Genomic DNA, 22,601 nt, shown 5'->3' with positions numbered 1-22,601 from the left:
TATTTTATAGTCAATATTTTTGTCAGCATTTGGTGTTCTAATTCTTTTAGGTTTGATTTTATTGTTAGTATTTTTCTTAAGACAGGATGTAAGTAGGCCCAGAACTTACTACATGGGCCAAGTTGACCTTGAACTCATGGTATTTGATATTCCTTTAAGTGTCATACAGGTGTATGACATTAAGCTTAGCTAGAGGTCTGATTCCTAATTATTAATGGTATTATGGTATAACCTTCAATTTAATATATTTTTATTTATGTTATGTTCTTAATTTGTGATATATTCTTGGTTTTATTATCAAATTAATTTACTCACAGACAACCCAATAGTAGTCTTTCTTCTCCTCCCAGTATCCCCTAACACAAGTTCTTCCCCCATTCCACCTTCTTCTCTTTGGAGAAGAGGAACCCTCCCTCTGGGTATCAGTCCCCAACACCTGCGCACATCACGCTGCTGCAGGTCTAGACACATCTTTTCCCACTGAAACCAGATAAGACTGCCAATTTAGAGGCATGGCATCCACAGGCAGGCAGGCAGCAGGCTCAGGGACAACCGCAACTCCAGTTGTTGGGGGATGCACAAGAAGACCAAGCTGTACATCTGCTACATATGTGCAGCCCATGCTGGTTCCTTGATTGGTGATTCAGTCAGTCTCTGGGAGCCTCAAAGGGTCCAGGTTAGTTAACTGTAAGAGTCCCTGACCTCTTCGGTCCCTCAATCTTTGTCCCAATCTTCCCCTGATAAGACTCCCCAAGCTCTGTCTACAGCTTGGGTGTGAATCTCTGTATCTCTTTTCATTATCTCCTGGGTGGAGAATCTCTCAAAGGACAGTTATGCTAGTTTGCCATCTGCCTGCATAACAGAGTACCATTAACAGTGTCAGGGATTGGTTCTTGCCCAAATGAGTCTCAGTCTGGGGCAGTCAAAAGTTGGCCATGCCCCGAGTCTCGGCTCTGACCTTTTTTCCTGCACAAGTTTTAGACAGGATACATTTGAGGTTAAAAGTTTTATGGGTTGGTTGCTGACCTTATCCTTTCACTAGAAGTACTGCCTGCTACAAGAAGTGGCCACTTCCAGATCCATATTCCCCAGTACTAAGAATCTCACCTAGAGAGCTAGGCCTCTTCCCATCTCTGATCTCTGGCATGTTCTAGAGATTGACCCCACCTCAGACAATCTCCCTTTACCCCCTCTGCCCAGACATGATCTCTTTTCCCCACTGCTCCCCCACCCCATTCCCTCTTCTACCCACATCCCTACTTCAATTGACCTCTAAATTTGTTTCCCCTTCTCAGAAGGATTCAGCCATCCTCCCTTCGGCCCTCTGCGTTGCTTGGCTTCTTTGGGTGTGTTGATTATATTTTGTTGGCCTATACTTTATGGCTTTATGTGTATACCATGCATAAGACACTAGTGTTGAGGACACCACATACTTGAAATTTGTGTTACTTGTTACTGAACAAGTTTCATCCCTACCGACTTCCTTTCATGGTTCTGGAAAGGGCTATGTGCATTGCCACAGGAGAAAAGTACATAGCCGTGAATGCTATAAACTATAACTGACAGGGCAGGAAGACAAGAGTACTGAACACTGAGCCACAGATGTCATGGGAATAGCCAGCCACTTTTCTAGTTAGATGCTGACCCACTCCACAAGTTGAAAGCTGTACAAATCACAGTGATCAGAGCTAGGAAGCTGTAAGTAGACAAGTCATGGAACCTAAGGAGAATCTGAAAAAAGAGAATATGAAGTGTATGGAGAGGAAGGTGAATCTTGGAGGGGAGAGGGCTGTAGATAATCAAGAAAAATAGTAAGGAATTCTAAAAGTACTAACAAAACCTGATAAAAGAACTTATTTTTTTCATGAATCTCTAATTTATTTCTTTTTGTATTAGATACTTTGAACTTACATTTCAAATGTTATTCCCTTTCCCAGTTTCTTTGCCCTAAGCCCCTACCCTTCTATTAGGGTGTTTGTCCTCCCCAACCACCATCCTTCCCAACCCCCAGTGACATTCCCCTGCACTGGGAGGTCCAACCTTGGCAGGACCAAGGGCTTCTCCTCCCATGGTGCCCAACAAGCCTATTCCCTGCCACATATGCAGCTGGAGCCCTGGGTCAATCCATGTGTAGTCTTTGGGTAGTGGTTTAGTCCCTGGAAGCTCTGGTTGGTTGGCATTGTTGATCTTATGGGGTTGCAAAATCCCTTCAGCTCCCTCAATACTTCCTCTAATTCCTCCAACAAGGACCCCATTCTCAGTTCAATGATTTGCTACTAGCCTGTATATTTGACATGCTCTAGCTTAACCCTGTCAGAAGTTAGCTATATCAGACTCTGTTAGCGTGTACTTCTTAGCTTCATCAATCTTAGCTAGTTTTGATGGCTGTATATATATATGGGCTAATGTTCCTTAAGGCTCTGCTCCAAACTTTGCCTCCATGTCCCCTTATATGAATATTTGTTTCCCATTTTAAGAAGGAGTGGAAACATTAGCATTTTGGTCATCCTCCTTCTTGAGCTTGATGTGATCTGTAGATTGTATCTTGAGTAAATAGAGCTTTTGGGCTAATATCCACTTTTCAGTGAGTACATACCATATGTGTTTTTCTGTGATTGGGTTACCTCACTTGGGATGCTATTTTCTAGTTCCATCCCTTTGTCTATGAATTTCATGAAGTCATTGTTTTTGATAGCTGAGTAGTACTCCATTGTGTAGATGTACCACATTTTCTTTATCCATTCCCCTGTTGAAGGGCATCTGGGTCCTTTCCAGCTTCTGGCTATTATAAATAAGGGTGCTATGAACATAGTGGAGCATGTGTCTTAGTTATATGTTGGAGCATCTTTTGGGTATATGCCCAGGAAAGGTAGAGCTGGGTCCTCAAGTAGTGCAATATCCAATTTTCTGAGGAACTTCCAGACTGATTTCCAGAGTGGTGTTGGTGAAGATCTTTTCCCAATCTGGTGGTTGCTGTTTTGTCCTAATGTCAGTTTTCTTTGCCTTACAGAAGCTTTGCAGTTTTATGAGGTCCCATTTGTTTATGCTTGATCTAGAGCATGAGCCATTTGGTGTTTTGTTCAGGAAATTTTCTCCAGTGCCCATGTGTTCGAGATGCTTCCCCACTTTTTTTCTATTAGTTTGAGTGTATCTGGTTTGATGTGGCGGTCCTTTTAATCTACTTGTACTTAAGGTTTGTACAGGGTGATAAGAATGGATCAGTCTGCATTCTACATGCTAACCTCCAATTGAACGAGCACCATTTGTTAAAAATGCTCTTTTTTCCATTGGATGGTTTTAGCTGGATGTAGTGACCTAGGTTGGCATTTGTGTTCTCTTTGTGTCTGTATGACATCTGTCCAGGATCTTCTGACTTTCATAGTCTCTGGTGAGAAGTCTGGTGTGATTCTGATAGGTCTGCCTTTATATGTAACTTGACCTTTTTCCCTTACTGCTTTTAATATTCTTTCTTTGTTTTGTGCATTTGTGTTTTGACTATTATATGATAGAAGAAATGTCTTTTCTGGTTCAATCTATTTGGAGTTTTGTAGGCTTCTTGTATGTTTATGGACATCTTTTTCTTTAGGTTCTATGATTTTGTTGAATATATTTACTGGGCCTTTAAGTTTGGGAGTCTTCATTCTGTTCTTTACCTATTATCCTTAGGTTTGATCTTCTCATTAATCTCCTGCATTTCCTGTATGTTTTGGGATAGGAGCTTTTTATGTTTTCCATTATCTTTCATGCTTGTGTCAATGTTTTCTATGGAATCTTCTTCTGCTCCTGAGATTCTCTCTTGTATCTCTTATATTCTGTTGGTGATGCTTATCTATTGACTCCTGATGTCTTTCCTAAGTTTTCTATCTCCAGGGTTGTCTCTATTTGGGCTTTCTTTATTGTTTCTATTTCTGTTTTTAAATCCTGGATGATTTTGTTCAATTCCTTCACCTGTTTGGCTATGTTTCCCTGTAATTCTTTTTTTTTCTTTTTTTTTTTTATTAACTTGAGTATTTCTTATATACATTTCGAGTGTTATTCCCTTTCCCTGTTTCCGGGCAAACATCCCCCTTCCCCCTCCCCTTCCTTATGGGTGTTAGGGTTAGGGTTAGGGTTAGGACACCTGTAATTCTTTTTAAGGGATTTTTGTTTCCTCTTTAAAGGCTTCTACTTGTTTACCTGTCTTATCCTGTATTTCTTTAAGGGAGTCATTTCTGTCCTTCTGTCCTCATCATACAATGTGATTTTAAATCTAAATCTTGCTTTTCCAATGTATTTGGATAACTATTATTTGCTTTGCTGGGAGAACAGGGCTCTGATGATACCAAGTAGCCTTGGTTTCTGTTGCTTATGTTCCTGTGCTTGCCTCTTGCCATCTGGTTTATCTTGTTTTGCTGTCTCTGACACTGACTTGATCTTCCTGTAGACCTGTGTGTCAGCACTCCTAATAGACCTGTTTTCTTTCAGCCAGATCTGGGATCAGAGAGCTGCTCCTGGGTTTGTGTGACCTGAAACCTCCAGTCACGTTGCTTGGTGCAGAAAAGTTGCTCTTACCTCTGTTCTCAGGTGTACTGGCTTTCAGCTCTTGGTGCAGGCAGAAACACAAAGGGTCCTGCCCCTGTCTCCTAGGTCCCTGTGTCAAGAGGGCACAAAGGGCACTAGGCAGGTTCCTCTTGGTTCAGGAATATGGGCAAGGTCCCTGTGTCAAGAGGGCACAGAGGGCACTAGGCAGGTTTCTCTTGGTTCAGGAATATGGGCAGAAGTAGTTCTCTCCCCTGAGGTCTCAGGATTGTCTGCACCTTTGAGGGTCCAGCTCTCTCCCCTCAGGATCTGGGTTCAGGGAACTGTGGGACTGGTTCAGTTCAGTTCAGGGTGGGAGCAGGTTCCTGCCACTACTAGTTCTAAATTCCTGTATCCAGAGTCCACAAATTTGTGATATATTCTTAACTTGTATAATTTACCTACAAATTATTGATGATCCTTAAGTTGGTTTTCATTTTTGCTAAGTACAGGGAATTTAAATAATAGGTATTTCTCACACTGATTTCAGTTATACTCTCTCCTCTCGTTACAACAACGAAAACTGTGGATCTAAAACAGAAGTTCTCAATGGGTTATGACCTTTTTTGGGTTTGAATGACCTTTCATGGCAGTTGTCATCATCTAAAACAGACATTTATTCACAATTCATAACAGTATCCAGATTATAGCATGAAATTAATTTATAGTTTGAGGTCACCACAACATAAATAACTACTGAAAAGAGTAACAGCCTTCAATAGAAATGTTAAAGACCACTGATCTAGACAAAGCAAAAAGAGACATTTTTAACTTTATGACAAGGAAAAGTAAATGTTTTTGTGAATTTTTACTTTTATTTGTAGAATTATGGTTTGAAACAGTAATTTTACCTATTTAAAATTAATATTTTAATGTTTTATTTATGTTTAATAGCTTTGTCCACAGTAAACTCAATATATTTTAAAGATACTAAGGTATTTTTACTCTTTTTTTTTCCTTTTCTTTTTTTTTTTTTTTGGAGCTGGGGACCAGCTCTTTTTACTCTTTATTCCTCTTAATTATTTGTTTTACTAAACTACAGAAATTCAGTGTTAAATACAACCTTAAACTAGTAGTTCTAGGAAAGGTGTAAATAGAAGTAAATATCAAGAAAAGTATGAACAATTTGGCTCATGTTATAAAAGAAAATTTTAGAATTCCAAAGAATCTGTCATTTAATTAAAAAAAGTTGTTTCTTTTTTTTTTTTTTTTGGTTCTTTTTTTTTTTTTTTCGGAGCTGGGGATCGAACCCAGGGCCTTGCGCTTCCTAGGCAAGCGCTCTACCACTGAGCTAAATCCCCAACCAAAAAAGTTGTTTCTAATACTGATTTCTTAGCCTAAAGGAGATATAAATTGAACAAATCATTTTCATGGTATAAGCATTTTGTTTTCTTCTCTCATTGTGAAGCACTTGCTGAATGGGAATATTTACCACCTGTTGGACCCCGCCCACCAAAAGGATTTGTGGGACTCAAAAATGCTGGTGCTACTTGTTATATGAATTCTGTGATTCAACAGCTGTACATGATTCCTTCAATCAGGAACAGTATTCTTGCAATTGAAAACATATGGAATGATACAGATGATGATACATTCAAAGATGAAAGGCAGGACAGTGAAGTAAGTATTGATCAAGTTTTGTTTTATTTTTAAAAATTCTAAGACTGCTATTCTTATTCTTCCAGTGGAGAATAGTTTGTTGTACTTTTTTGATAGTGGCAGAATATCTGAGGTACCTGTGGCATATTATAGTGTACCCCATTATATAATACAGACTGAAAAATCCAATCATGCTATTTGAAATTTAATTTGAGTTTCTAGTAGACCAGGCTCAGTACTGATAAAGATGTTTAATATTGCTAGCTAAAGGGAAATGGTGCAGATAAAATAATAAAACTTCAAATAAAATCTCATTTTTGTTCTTAGTCATTTTATGTTTCATGTTGTCCCTACTACATATGTTTCCAACTTGAATTAAAACAGCTACATTATAAAATTAAATTCTGCTACAAAAATATTACTGTAATACTATAATTTCTCTCAGTAGCTGTAATGTTGGGTATTAATTTTCTCATGTCATGTATTTTAAAGCACAGTGAATATGGCATTGTTCCTTCAAAATAATACTGAATACTAGAAATTTTGTAATTTTTCCTATGACTCTTCTAAAGATATTATTTGTTTCCAATCCATTCTACTTAACCAAATTTTAGAATATCACCCTCAACCAATGTTCAGAATTATTTTTTATAATTACTGCTCGTATGTGTGTCAGGTTGGGTGCTATGCACACACATGCAAAATCCAGAGGATATTGTCAAATATCTTCCTCTTTCTCAGTTTGCCTTACTCCCTTAAGACAGGATTTCTCACTAAATATGGAGAGCCCATCAGTTTTGCTGGCTACCTTGCCAGAGAGTTGTATCTGCCTCCAAATACTGGGATTACAAGGCATACTCAATCCATGCTCTGCATTTTATGTAGATACTGCTTTCAGAAAGTGCTATTACCCACCATTCTGTCTCCCCATTTATTTAAAATATCTGTTTTATTACATCTGAATGAGTTCGTATTTCATCTAGAAATAAATATGTAATTATATTAATTGAAGTGTTTTACATATAGGAAATTCAAAATAATTAAGTCATTTATTCACTATGTGATATCTTTTCTATTTCACTATATTTGAAAAAACTTGTTTTGTTATTTTGTATTATTTTTGGTGTACACTAGAATAATATTGATCCCAGAGATGATGTATTTGGATATCCTCATCAATTTGAAGATAAACCAACATTAAATAAAGCAGAAGATCGAAAAGACTACAACATTGGTGTTTTAAAACACCTTCAGATAACCTTTGGACATTTGGCTGCTTCTCAACTACAGTACTATGTGCCAAGAGGATTTTGGCAACAATTCAGGTAAATTATGGGTGGATTTCATTTAAAATTTTATTTATCTAATAGTTACAATATCCTTAAAGTTTTAAACATGTGTACTAGGATATGTAGTTGTAATATATAATATTTAAATATAGTTGTAATATTTAAATAATAGTATTTTAATCAGTTTTTTCCTTACTGTAATTAAATAGTAAAATATAAACATTGCCATAATATAAAGAAACTATATCCTCTCAGAAAAAAATGGGTCTATTGTATGTTTTGGTTTTATATTTGTTTCTATTCTGTAACTCATATAAAATGAAATACTTAACTACAGTTGCTTGGAACTGATATTTATAAACTAAAGCAAATTATTTTATCAGTTCTTTCTGAACTTATAAGCTTTAGGGGTATGATTTTCTTTTTGTGCTGCTTTTTTGGTTTGGATTTTGTTTTGGTTTCTTTTATGAGACATGAATTTGTGTATATCTCAGGCTGATGTCAAATCCTGTTTAGCTGAAACTAGCCCTTAACTAATTCTCCACTCTTTGCTCTCCAAATACTGGTATTACAGATGTGATTCACCATGCTAGTTTTTTTTAAATATGATTATGATCCATCATCATACTTAGAAGTCTTTTTTTTTTTTTGGTTTTTTTCGGAGCTGGGGACCGAACCCAGGTCCTTGCGCTTCCTAGGTAAGCGCTCTACCACTGAGCTAAATCCCCAGCCCCAGAAGTCTTTTTAATATCACTAAATATTCCATCACTCTCCCTGCCCCCTATCTCTTTATCTCTCTTCTCAAACACAAAATGTGAGTTTTAAAAAAGCATTCTTTTGGGTTCATTTGCTACATAACTTTGAGTCTCTTTAATATCAGGATTACATTTTTTCATAAATTGTTTTGTTGGGTTTGACATATTATGTTGTCTTTAATTTGAATATAATTTGGTTTGTTTGAAATATCTAATGTTAAAACCAATGAGTTTAACCTTGATATTTCCCTCACTCTTTATGTCCAAGTTACATTCTAATTCTAGCTTTTTCTTTTTTGGAAAGTGCCTCTAATACTTACGTATTTTAGTTTGGATTTCTATTGCTGTGATAAAACATCATAAACAACTTGAGCAGGAAAGTTTTACTTCAGGTTCTAACTCTTGGTTTTAAACCAGTGCTGAGGAAAGTCACGCCAGAGTTCAAATAAGGCAAGAACATGAATATAGAAATATGAACCAGATTCCAGAGAAAGAGGAGTACTTATCTTCTTGTTCCTCATGGTTTCCTCAGCACCCAGGACCATCAGGCCAGATGTGGTACCATCTTCATTGAGTCAGTCATCAATTAGAAAAATGCCTCATAAACTAATTTATTTTCCCAGTTGAGGTTCTCTCTCTCAAAGTCAAGCTGACGTAAAACTAACCAGCACAACAAGAAATTAGTTAATTTCATGCACATACCTCACTGTCAATTTAAAGGTCATTTAGAACAGGGGATCTTGTTCGACAAATGGGATCTCATAAAACTGCAAAGCTTCTGTAAGGCAAAGGACACTGTGGTTAGGACAAAACGGCAACCAACAGATTGGGAAAAGATCTTTACCAATCCTACAACAGATAGAGACCTTATATCCAAAATATACAAAGAAAAGAAGTTAGACCGCAGGGAGACAAATAACCCTATTAAAAATAGGGTTCAGAGCTAAAGAAAGAATTCGCAGCTGAGGAATGCCGAATGGCTGAGAAACACCTAAAGAAATATTCAACATCTTTAGTCATAAGGGAAATGCAAATCAAAACAACCCTGAGATTTCACCTCACACCAGTGAGAATGGCTAAGATCAAAAACTCAGGTGACAACAAATGCTGGGGAGGATGTGGAGAAAGAGGAACACTCCTCCATTGTTGGTGGGATTGCAGACTGGTAAAACCATTCTGGAAATCTGTCTGGAGGTTCCTCAGAAAATTGGACATTGAACTGCCTGAGGATCCAGCTATACCTCTCTTGGGCATATACCCAAAAGATGCCTCAACATATAAAAGAGACACGTGCTCCACTATGTTCATTGCAGCCTTATTTATAATAGCCAGAAGCTGGAAAGAACCCAGATGCCCTTCAACAGAGGAATGGATACAGAAAATGTGGTACATCTACACAATGGAATATTACTCAGCTATCAAAAACAACGAGTTTATGAAATTCGTAGGCAAATGGTTGGAACTGGAAAATACCATCCTGAGTGAGCTAGCCCAATCACAGAAAGACATACATGGTATGCACTCATTGATAAGTGGCTATTAGCCCAAATGCTTGAATTACCCTAGATCCCTAGAACAAACGAAACTCAAGACGGACGATCAAAATGTGAATGCTTCACTCCTTCTTTAAATGAGGAAAAAGAATACCCTTGGCAGGGAAGGGAGAGGCAAAGATTAAAACAGAGACTGAAGAAACACCCATTCAGAGCCTGCCCCACATGTGGCCCATACATATACAGCCACCCAATTAGACAAGATGGATGAAGCAAAGAAGTGCAGACCGACAGGAGCCGGATGTAGATCACTCCTGAGAGACACAGCCAGAATACAGCAAATACAGAGGCGAATGCCAGCAGCAAACCACTGAACTGAGAATAGGTCCCCCGTTGAAGGAATCAGAGAAAGAACTGGAAGAGCTTGAAGGGGCTCGAGACCCCAAAAGTACAACAATGTCAAGCAACCAGAGCTTCCAGGGACTAAGCCACTACCTAAAGACTATACATGGACTGACCCTGGACTCTGACCCCATAGGTAGCAATGAATATCCTAGTAAGAGCACCAGTGGAAGGGGAAGCTCTGGGTCCTGCTAAGACTGAACCCCCAGTGAACTAGTCTATGGGGGGGAGGGCGGCAATGGGGGGAGGGTTGGGAGGGGAACACCCATAAGGAAGGGGAGGGGGGAGGGGGGTGTTTTCCCGGAAACCGGGAAAGGGAATAACACTTGAAATGTATATAAGAAACACTCAAGTTAATAAAAAAGGGGATCTTGTAATTATGGCCACTTTCTGTCCTACTCAGAGCATGGTCTTTTGAATATATTACTTTATTTTCGCTCATAATCATTTATGTGTTTTAAGTCAACATTTCTATTCTTCCATATTATTCCCGGGTTTTTCTAAAAATGAGCCACCACTTACTGATATACATACAGTTACTAAATAATTACACACATACACACACACACACACACACACACACACACACACACATTACATTACCAATTTAGGAGCAACGCCACACAATTTGGTCTTTTGAAAAAAATCTGTATTTCATTGTATTATAGTGTAAGATATTTTTATTTAAATATAATGTATTTATGTTTGGGGTCTCCCACTCATCTTTTTGTGATGATGATATTGGGAATGCCATTACTATTCTTCATACTCTTCTTATCTAGACATAAAATATGTTTCTAGTATCTTTCTGTCATAAATTTAAATAACAAAACATTCCAATAATAAAAAATCACCATTTAATCATTAAAAATTTACATGTAATATATTTCATAGTATTTTGTGCAGCCAGGAGGAGTGGTTCGCTCCATTAATTCAAGCACTAGGCTTCCCGAAAAATTTAAAACTCAAATTTGCATAAATTCAATTACTCAAAATAAATCTATAGAGTACATATAATAGTCTAGGATAAAATTTTTTGTTCTGTTCTAGAGTTTTTTTTTAATCTGAGACTTTGTAGTTTTGTATATCACTATATTTTCCAGAATAGTCTTGAACAAGCAAGTATCCTCTTGCCTAAGCCTTCAAATTATGCACATGCCATCATGCCTGTCTGTTGTCACTTTTGATTACTATTTTTTAGAAATATTAAGATGATAACCAGAAGATTCAGAAGACTTTTTAAAATTAAAATTCTGTGGCCCCACATATTAGCACATACATGTACTTCTATTTTTTTCTAGCACTGAAAAGGTACTGGCATGCAGTTCTCTATGATAGTTGAAATCTAATTTAAAACTTTCAAACAAATAAGGTACTTGAAGAGATACTTAACCTGCTTGCTGACATGACAGTAATGAACCAAACCTCTAAACTATAAGCCAGCCCCAGTTAAATATATGTTTTTCTTTTTGAGAGTTGCTGTCTTAGAACAGCAATAAAACCCTAAGATATACTGTTTCAGAAATCTGTGGAAAAACTATCAGAAGAAATTAAAGGAAGCCTGATGTCTTTCTCACTTTTGAAGTGCTGTTAAAAAAATACCATGAGCAAGACAACTTATAAAAGAAAGCAATTAATTTTGGATTCTAAGTTCCATAGCGTTAGAGTGCATGACTATCATGGAAAGGAAGAATAGCAGCAGGCAGGCATGATTCTAAAGCACTTAGAGCTTACATCGTGAGACAATCCCAAGAAAGAGCTATTTGGGAATGGTGTGCATTTTTGGAATCCTTAAAGCCTCCCTCTTCCAACAAGACAACATCTCCTAAATCATTTTCAATCTGACCATCTGGGTCAGACTGAAACACTGAAATATAAATAAAAGATACTTCCCATTCAAGTCACCACAGCTGAGTATGTGGTTCAGTTGATGATTGAGTCCTTATCTAGGATACAGAAATGTTCTGGTGTCTGAACCCGTAACCACATAATATCAGCTATGGATACACACACTAAGCAAGAGAAGCAAAAGGATCAGAAGTTCAACACTATCCTCAGCTATATAGTCAATTTGAGGTCAGTTTGTCATATCTCAATATTCTGTCATTATCATTTCTAAAAAAAAAAAAAATAAGAAAAACGGAAGGATGACAGACATAAAATAAAGGTGCATCTCCTGTTTCTGTAATGGGTAAAAGAAAATACTACCCACCCACCCACCAAAAAGCAATTTTAAATTTGGTGCCAGTGTCTGTTAAATTTTTCAGTGATTTTTTTTCCTCATAAATTGAAAAATACAATAGTTGTAATCAATGCTTAGTGCAAGAGAGCCACAAACCACCAAAATATTTTAGAAGAAAACAAAACTAATAATGATTTTTAAGACTTAAACTTTCTGCAGTTAAAATAATGTGGCATAGAGCTGGAGAGATGGCTCAGTGGTTAAGAGTACTGACTGCTTTTCCAGAGGTCCTGAGTTCAAATCTCAGCAACCACATGGTGGCTCACAACCATCTGTAATGAGATCTGATGCCTCTTCTGGTGTGTCAGAAGACATCATACTCTGAAATATATCAGGGAATCAAACGTTTTCTCAAAGATTGCAATTTACAGACTATATCTAATGTAAAATAGCCAGATTGTATTCAGAATTCTCCAACTACAAAGTAATTTTTTTATCAAAATCATATTTAGCCATGGCCAATATACATAAGTAGAAGGACCCAGAATTGTACTCATAGTTAATTTTCTATTGCTGTGATAAGACACCATGATTGGGGCAATTTGTAAAAATGAGGAATTTATTCAAAACTTAACGTGGTCAGAGGGTTAGAGTCTTTGACCATGGTGATAAGAGAGAATAGGACCAGGTATGGTATCTTGGGTAGTAACTGAGAGCTTTTATCTTTATAAATGGGAGACAGAGAGAGTATAAAATGTAATGGTTGTATGTTTTTTGCAACCTCAAAATTCATCCTCAGTGACACACCTTCTCCAACAAAGCCAAACTTCTTAATTCATTCAAGACAGTTCTACTAACTGGGGCCAAAGCATGGGAGACTTTTTCATATAAACTACCACAACTCCTAACCAATACTTTATTGTTGTAATATTTATTTTACCAGATATGTAAATATTAATATGTAAATGTTAAACATTGTTAATGACAATTACATGGCATTTCTGGAAAAGAAATTGTGATGGTTTGTATATGCTTGGCCAAGGAAGTGGCACTATTAGGAGGTATGACCTTGTTTGAGTAGGTGTGTCACTGTGGACATGGGCTAATGACCTTCACCCTAGCTGTCTAGAACTTAGTCTTCCACAACAGCCTTCAGATGAAGATAAAGAACTCCAGTGTCCTCCTGCACCATGCCTGCCTAGATGCTGCCGTGTTTCTGCCTTGATGATACTGGACCGGACCTCTGAACCTGTAAGCCAGCCCTGACCTTTACAAGACTTTCATTAGTCTTGGTGTCTGTTGACAGCACTAAAACCCTAATTAAAACAGAAATTATTCTTCTTTAACAGTTTAAAAAGAGAATCCTGGGTCAGGGTTACATAACAAGCAGATACTCCCATATTCAGTTCCTAAAACAACTTAAAATATATATGGCAATTCATTCTTTTAATTCCAGCATTCAGCAGCTGGATGGAGGAGAATCAAGTTTTTCAGGCCATCCTGGGATACATCTGATGTCAAGAAAACCCAAATCCACATTTATTATGCATTGGTTAATTATATGTTAACAATCAGTATTACTACATTGAAATACTTGCTATAAACCAGCTTTCTCTTAAATATTATTTGTAAAGAATATGTATAGATGAGTTGGGAAAATTGGTTTACTCAATGGAGGGCTCTCACTTTGCAAGATCATAAAGATTTTCTAACTACTTTTAGGCACAGCAAAATGAAAATACTATAGGTAATTTTAAAAGTAAAAATGTATGATAGTTTCTTCTTTTAACGTAATCTTAGTACTCCTTTTCTGGTCCTTAATCCATTTTATTTTTTACTGATAATCATTTTTTGATTAAAATTTTATTCTTTTCTCATACAGTTTATCCAAATTATAGTTTCCCCTCTCTCTACTCTTCCCAGTTCCTTGCATTTCTGCTCTCCTCTGGATCCAATCACTTTTGCCTGTCATTAGAAAAGAACAGGCTTCTATGAGATAACAGCAAAACATAGGGCTGGAGAGATGGCTCAGTGGTTAAGAGCACTGACTGCTCTTCTAGAGGTCCTGAGTTAAATCCCAGCAACCACATGGTGGCTCATAACCATCTGTAATGAGATGCTCTCTTCTGGTGTGTCTGAAGACAGCTACAATGTACTTACAAATAAATAAATCTTTAAAAAAAATAAAACATAACAAAAAAGTATAATAAAGTGAAACAAAAACTATTGTATGGAAGTTGAACACAGTAACAGAACAAAAGGAAAAGAGTTCCAAGAGCAGGCATTCAATTGCACACACAGTCCAGAGTCCCATAGAAGTAGATAATAATAATATGTATGCCAAGGCCCTTGTTCAGATGGCCAGCAGGAGAGTTGGGAGGAACAGGCCCAGCAGTGATCAGGCCCCAAAGCCCCACAGAGGAGGTAAGGAGGAGTGCAGGGTGATTGGGGAGAATCTCACAGCCTGACTGACTACCATTTGGGGTGATTTTTTTATACAGAACTCAATAGGCAAGGATATGCTCTCTGTTTTCTAGTGGATAAGAGATTTGTCTGTCTTGTTAGTATTCTCAAAGTACCACCATCTCTTTTGTTTCATTGATTTATTTTATTGATTTCAGGCCAGGTTTGATTATTTTCCCCCTCTACTCCTTTTGCATGTGAGTGCTTGTTTTTATTCTAGATCTTTCAGGTGTGCTGTTTATTTGCAAATATGAGATCTTTTCAGTTTATGTGTACACTTCTTGCTATGAACTATCTTAGTACCACTTTCATTATATCCCCTCATTTTGGCTATGCTGTGTATTCAATTTTGATTCAATACTAGAAAGTCTTTATTTCTTTATTTCTGTCTTGACCCATTTTTAATTCAATAAAGAGTTGTTCAGTTTCCATTAAGTTTATAAGGTTTTTTTGTTTTTGTTGTTGATGCCCACCATTAGTCCATGGTGGTCAGATTAGACACAAAAAGTTATTTTATTTTTTTTACATCTACTGAGACTTGTGTCTGAATATGTGCTCAATTTTGGGGGAAGTTTTTATGGGAAGCTGAAGAGGTATATTCTTTTGAGTTTGGACAAAATGTTCCAACACTATATATTAGATCATATATTTGGCTTACAATGTCAACTCCAGAATTTCTCTGTTTAGTTTTTGTCTGTGTGACATGTCTACTGGTGAGAGTAGGGTATTGGCAGTTGGAGGGGAATGGTGTTGATATGTGATTTTAACAGTAATAGTGTTTCTTTTACAACTGTGGGTGTCTTTGTATTTGGGGCATAGATACCAAGGATTGAAATGTCCTCTTAATGGATTTTTATTTTGGTGAATGTGTAGTATTCTTCCTTATCTCTTATTAGTTTTGGTTTGAGGTCTTATTTTATCAGATATTACAGTGGCTATACCAGCTTCCTTTTAGGTTCAGTTGCACCTGGAAGTGTTATTTATCCCTTTTGTTGAGGCGTGTTTCTTGGGTACAACAGAAGGATCAAAGCATGTTTGATATCTGCAATACCATTTTGATATTAAATTAGTGTCCACTTGTAAATTACTACTCCTGTGTACAGTATATATATTCTTTCTTTTATCACTATAGATTATATAACACTCAATGCTAACACTGCCCAGGTGGGAAACCCAAAGTAGTAATGAAGGAGTTAAAATGGCATTAAAATGAAGGGATTAAAATGATGCCTCACAACATTCTGCTATAACCACAGATAAATGCATATTTATTTATTTATTTATTTATTTATTTATTTATCACTGACCACTGTGTTAATATTGGGATATGTCAGTGCCCAATGGGTTGTCTTCAATTTAACTTTCTCTCCTATGGCTCAGGAATATAAGATGAAGTAAAGGCATATTATATCACTATAATTCCATTTAGAGTTATTTCTTTCAGCTTACATTGTTGTTATTTTTTTACAGAGATAAAATATATCTGGCACTTTCTTGTATTAATATTCCTGCTTATTTCTTAGGCTTTGGGGTGAGCCTGTTAATCTCCGTGAGCAACATGATGCATTAGAGTTTTTTAATTCTTTGGTGGATAGTTTAGATGAAGCTTTTAAAGCTTTAGGACATCCAACTCTGCTAAGTAAAGTTCTTGGAGGATCCTTTGCTGATCAAAAGATTTGCCAAGGCTGCCCACATAGGTAAGTCCCAATAATACTGTTTTTTGTTGTATTGCTCTACACTCACCCAAGAATCCAATTTTTTAAACTGGATATTTTCTTTACTTACATTTCAAATGATATCCCATTTCCCGATTTCCCTTCTGGAGTCCCTTTATACTTCCCCCCTCTTCCTTCCTCAATGAGTATGTTCTCCCACCCACCTACCCACCCCTTCCATCTTTCTCATTGTTTTCCTCTACACTGGGGCATTGACCCTCCAGAGGGCCAAAGGCCTCTCCTCTATTTGATGCTCAAATAAGGACATCCTTTGATACATAAGCAACTGGAACCATGGGTCCCTCTATGTGTACTCTTTTGTTGGTGGTTTAGTTTCCATAAGCTCTGAGGAGTGTGGTTTGTTGAAGTGTTGTTCTTCCTATAGGGTATAAACCCCTTCAGCTCTTTTAATCTAACTCCTCCTTTAGGGACCCCATTCTCAGTTCAATGTTGACAGAGAACACCTGCCTCTGTATCTGCCAGGCTCTGGCAGAGCCTCTCAGGAGACAACTATACCAGGCTCCTGTCAGCATGCACTTCTTGGCATCAGCAATATTGTCTGAGTTTGGTGACAGCATATGGGATGGATCCCCGGGTAGGGCTCACTCTGAATGACATTTCCCTCAGTTGCTCCTCCATAATTTGTCTCTATTTCCTGCTCTGAATATTTGCATTTTTTCTTCTATGAGGTTTAGTGTATCTGCTGTTGTTTTGAGGGATTTCATCCATTTAGAAATGAGTTTTGTGCCGGATGATAAGTATAGAACTATTTTTATTCTTCTGCATACAGACATCCTATTTGAACATCATCATTTGTTAATTATGCTGTCTTTATGTTCTAGAGTGTTAGTTCTGACTTCTTTTTTATAAGCCATGTGGATTTATGTCTAGGTTTTCAATGCCACTAGTCACTATGTATGCTTTAATATCCATGTAGGTTTTATTTTTTTATATCTATAACTTTGGAGTATAATTTGCAACCAGGAATAATTAATAATTCAGTTCTCTTTTAGTCGGTATTGGCTTAGCTATTTGTGTATGCGTGTGTGTGTGTGTGTGTGTGTGTGTGTGTGTGTGTGTGTGTGTGTGAGAGAGAGAGAGAGAGAGAGAGAGAGAGAGAGAGAGAGAGTGTATGTGTTTTCCTATAAAAAGCTAAGGATTTTAATTCAGAATCTGTAAAGAAATCTGGCCTGAGGACCAGGATGTAGCTTTCAGCTACTATGACAATGCCATGAGTGCCAATGCCATGCATGCCATTTTCTCTGACATAATCATAGACTAAGCTTCTGAAGCAAGCACCAATTAAATGCTCTCTTTTATAATAGATGCCTTGATTTTGGTGTTTCCTCACAGCAACAGAAGAGTGACCAAGACAAAAAGATAATATTTAAAAACTTAACATAAGTCTTTGTCTTCTAATATATTTAGGTATGAATGTGAAGAATCTTTTACAACTTTAAACGTAGACATTAGAAATCACCAAAATCTTCTTGATTCCTTGGAACAGTATATTAAAGGAGATTTATTAGAGGGTGCAAATGCATATCACTGTGAAAAATGTGATAAAAAGGTATGTATCATGGTTTTCAAAGTTATTATGTATGTAATAGAGACTGGCAAACTTTGGAGTTGCCTGTAATTATGCTTAATACCAGCCTCTATTTGGATGTTTGGAGACTAACTGGTAATATTCATTAATAAAAATTATTAAATAATAAAATTAAGAAAACAGTAATATTCATTACTTTTCTGTTGCTGTGATATAGCCTCATGGCCAAGGCAACTTACCTTTAATATTACTTGGTGTATATGGTTTATTTGGGCTTATAGATGGATAGTAGCCCGTCACTGTCATGGGGAAGTATAAGGCCTGCAGGTTGGAGCAGCAAGGTATAAATTCAGATCTTAAATTGCAAGCACAAACAAAAAGAGCAAACCAGCAATAGTAGGCAAGGTTGTTTTTTTTAACTCTCAAAGCCTGTATCCCTACTGATATACTTCTTGCCTAAGACCACACCTCCTAAACCTTAACAGTAGCACTAACAGTTACAAACATTTCTCATTCAGACCTTCAAAGTTGGTTATTGGTTAGCTAATTTGGGGATAAACTTTATTACTTGGGCTGTTCTAAAACTATATTGCTCATGGTGACTTTTGACTCAGACTCTCTGCTTCTAGGAAGTGGGACTGCAGGTGTGCATAACTGCTTAGTACCGCTCTGTTTTTTAATTTTTTTTAATAGTAGCAGAAAAGAAGTCAGCATTCTACCTTACTTAAAGTACGTGTCAGTAAAATAATAGAGCCAGCTGTAGTATACCCTGCCTTTAATCACAGCATAAACAGAGCCTGAATTCATGGCTAACTTGATCTACATAGAATATTATGACCACCTACACCTACAGTGTCAAAAAAGAACAGTAAAAATGGCGTATTGATAATTGTTGCTATACATGTAAATAGTGAAACTCAGATTTCTAGAACCCACATAAAAACCATGTGAACATAATGGCCTGCCATTATGAGTAGGAGGCAGAAACAGAAGTTTTGATCAAACTGCTAGCCTAAGTAGAAAAATGGTGAGTTCTGAGTTCAGTAAGAAGATTAATATTACACAAGGTAAAGAATGAAGGAAAAAAAACCCCACTCTCACACCAACCTTGAGCTTTTGTGTAAATGCACTTACACAGTCACACCCCCTCACAGAGAAGCACAAATATATACACACACTAATACATAATATAGTAATAGTTGATAGAGACACATGCATTAATCCCAGAACTAGGGTGTCCAAAGCAAGAGAGTCTATAAAAGGATAGCCTTGACTTCATCAGAGAGTTCCTTACCAGCTAGTCTACATAATTAGATACTTACACTAATAATAATTACTAATCAAAACATTTATTCATGCTCCAGATTTTACTCATCAAATTGGAATTTGTAAAATGTGTTTGATTCTACCAGATTACTTCCTAACAGTTATGAGTCTTAGATTCAGTTACCTTTAGGCATTTGGATTGTAGAATAGAATATTAGACTAATAATAATAATAATAATAATAATAATAATAATAATAATAATAATAAACTATCTTTAAAGATAATTACGCAGGTAGAGCGCTTACCTAGGAAACGCAAGGTCCTGGGTTTGGTCCCCAGCTCCGAAAAAAAAAAAAAGAACCAAAAAAAAAGATAATTACGCAGGAAATAAATGGGTCAATTTCCTTGAACCATTTAACTTCTGCTCTGCAAGTTTTCTGCATTGTACTTGATTAGTTACTTGACAGTGACTTGGGTAATAAAAATGACCTTAAACTCCTGATTCACATTAAAGAGGTGATTAGATAACAGTGACAATATGGAATCATTCCAGAAATAATATATTTTACTAATTTTTACATTGTGTAAGAAAAGAATAAATATTTGAAGGTTTGTAAATATTGTTTAAAATTCACTCATTTTTCAATGACCTTGATTGCATTCATTGTCATTTTTAAATAAATTTAAGATTTCTAGGGTTTTTATGTATTTGTTATATTGTCTGTTTCAGGTTGATACAGTAAAGCGCCTACTGATTAAAAAACTACCTTCTGTTCTTGCTATCCAACTGAAACGTTTTGACTATGATTGGGAAAGAGAATGTGCAATCAAATTCAATGATTACTTTGAATTTCCAAGAGAATTAGATATGGAACCTTATACAGTGGCAGGTGCCACAAAGCTGGAAGGTGACGGTGTACATCCACAGACTCAATTGATTAAGCAAAATGAGCAGTCTGAAAATGTGGTACCAGGAAGCACAAAATACAGACTTGTTGGTGTGCTTGTACACAGTGGCCAAGCAAATGGTGGACATTATTATTCTTATATCATTCAAAGGAATGGTAAAGACAATAATAGAGGTCGCTGGTTCAAATTTGATGATGGAGACGTAACAGAATGTAAAATGGATGATGATGAAGAAATGAAAAATCAGTGCTTTGGTGGGGAGTATATGGGAGAAGTTTTTGATCATATGATGAAGCGTATGTCATACAGGCGTCAGAAAAGATGGTGGAATGCTTATATTCTTTTTTATGAACGGATGGATATAACTGATGAAGATAATGAGATGATAACATATTTGTCAGAGCTAACAATTACCAGACCTCATCAGATTATGTCACCAGCTATTGAGAGAAGTGTATGGAAACAGAATGTGCAATTCCTGCATAATCAAATGCAATTTAGCTTAGAATATTTTCAGTTTATTAAAAAACTGCTTACATGTAATGCTGTATACTTAAACCCTGCTCCAGGTAAGTTTATCTGAAAGCAGTTCTTCTTGATTGATTTGAAAGTTTCTTACCAGATATTACTACTATGCTTAAAGTTTTTCTTCTCCAATTTTCTTTTCTCCAATCCCAGCCCATAAACATATTCACTTTAATCCATTTGGACTTGTGAGCATCTCAGTTACATCAATTTTAAAACAAAACTTGTAGAAAATACATATCATTAAATGGTAGCTTTAATATTGAAAAAAGTAAGAGCTTTCCTTCATTTTTAGTTTAGTTTTGAACTTGGTTTGTTGTGTTGGGATAAGGATAGTCATCGTTCAGGTATTTTTTAATCTACAAGTTGAAAATATCTATATTTCTATATCTATAATGTCTGATTCTATGCACCTTTTATACTTAAAGGACAAGATCACTTACCACCAGAAGCAGAAGATATAACAATGATCAGCATTCAGCTTGCTGCTAGATTCCTCTTTACAACTGGATTTCATACTAAGAAAATTGTCCGCGGACCTGCCAATGACTGGTATCCCTTTGAATTTCACTTTGGTGATTGTGTGTACTGAGTTAATTGGGATGTTTATTATATTGTGGTTTCGGTTTTTAGGTAGGTTTTGTTGTGGTGGTTGTGGTGGGTGGTTGGTTTCGTTTGGTTTCTTTTTGTTTTGATTTGATTGGGTTTTTGTTTGTTTTGGTTTTTTGAAACAGGGTATCTCTGTATCTCTGGTTATCCTGGATTAAGATGGTTTGTTTGTTATGTATGTGGGAGTGGGTGGTTGTGGTGGTAGCAGCAGCAGTTGTAGTAGTAGTATTGGATATATTTATTTACATTTCAAATGTTATCCCCTTACCTGGTTTCCCATCCATAAAATGCCTATCCCATACCCCCTACCCCTGTGAGTGTCTTTCTTCACCCAACCACCCACTCCTCCTCTCCTCCCCAACGTGACATTCCCATACACCTAGAAGATCCAGCCTTGCCAAGATCAAGGGGTTCTCCTCTCATTAGTGTACAAGTCCATCCTCTGCTACATATGCAACTGGAGCTATGGGTCTGACCTTCAGAGTGTGGTTTAGTCCCTGGGAACTCTGGTTGATTATTATTGTTCTTATGGGATTGCAACCCCCTTCAGCTCCTTCAATTCTTTCTCCAACTCCTCCATTAGGGACCCTGTTCTCAGTTTAATGTGGAAAGGAATGTAGGATCCCAGGTGGGGCAGTCTCAAGATGGCCTTTCCTTCATGCTCTGTTCCAAACATTGTCTTCATATTTCCTCCGGAGTATTTTTGTTCCCCCTTCTAAAAAGAACTGAATCATCCAGACTTCGGTCGTGCTTTTTTGAGTTTAATGCAATCTGGGGATTATATCTTGGCTAATCAGAGGTTTAGAGCTAATATCCACTTATCAGTAAGTACACATCAGGTGTGTTATTTTGTGATTTGGTTACCTCAGTTAGAATGATAATTTGCTTTTCATTTTTTTGCATATATTACTGGATATTTTTATTTACATTTCAAAGGTTACTCCCTTTCTGGGTTTTCCAGCTATAAGCCTCTTATTCCATCCTCCAACCCCTTTTTTTCTATGAGGGTATTTCCCTTCTCCAACCACCACCCCTTCCAGCCCAGACATTCTCTTACACTGGAGGGGTCAAGCCTTGGCTTCTCCTTCATTAGTGCAAAACAAGACCATCCTCTGCTACATATGCAGCTGGAGCCATGGGTCAGTCTATGTATACTCTTTGGGTAATAGTTTAGTCCCTGGGAGCTCTGGTTGGTTGGCATTGTTGTTCTTGTGGGGCTGCAAACCACTTCAGCTCCTTCAATCCTTTCTCTAACGCCCAACAGGGAGCCCATTCTCAGTTCAATGG

General features: G+C 36.9%; 1 protein-coding gene across 4 annotated transcripts in view; it reads left to right on the top strand.

The window, feature by feature from the left end:
• The window catches only part of Usp9y (ubiquitin specific peptidase 9, Y-linked), a 144,729-nt gene that overhangs the window by 105,018 nt on the left and 17,110 nt on the right, over positions 1–22,601 (top strand). For all 4 annotated transcript variants that reach the window (NM_001329902.2, XM_087601285.1, XM_087601288.1 and 1 more), the window contains 6 exon segments: positions 5,966–6,177; positions 7,291–7,481; positions 16,264–16,437; positions 17,884–18,025; positions 20,002–20,749; positions 21,134–21,257. In NM_001329902.2, coding sequence (NP_001316831.2) covers positions 5,966–6,177; positions 7,291–7,481; positions 16,264–16,437; positions 17,884–18,025; positions 20,002–20,749; positions 21,134–21,257 — 1,591 coding nt within the window.

The sequence above is a fragment of the Rattus norvegicus genome, chromosome Y (assembly GCF_021556685.1).
Source record: "Rattus norvegicus strain SHRSP/BbbUtx chromosome Y, alternate assembly SHRSP_T2T, whole genome shotgun sequence".
Lineage (NCBI taxonomy): Eukaryota > Metazoa > Chordata > Mammalia > Rodentia > Muridae > Rattus > Rattus norvegicus.
This window is presented reverse-complemented; position numbering and strand designations above follow the sequence as displayed.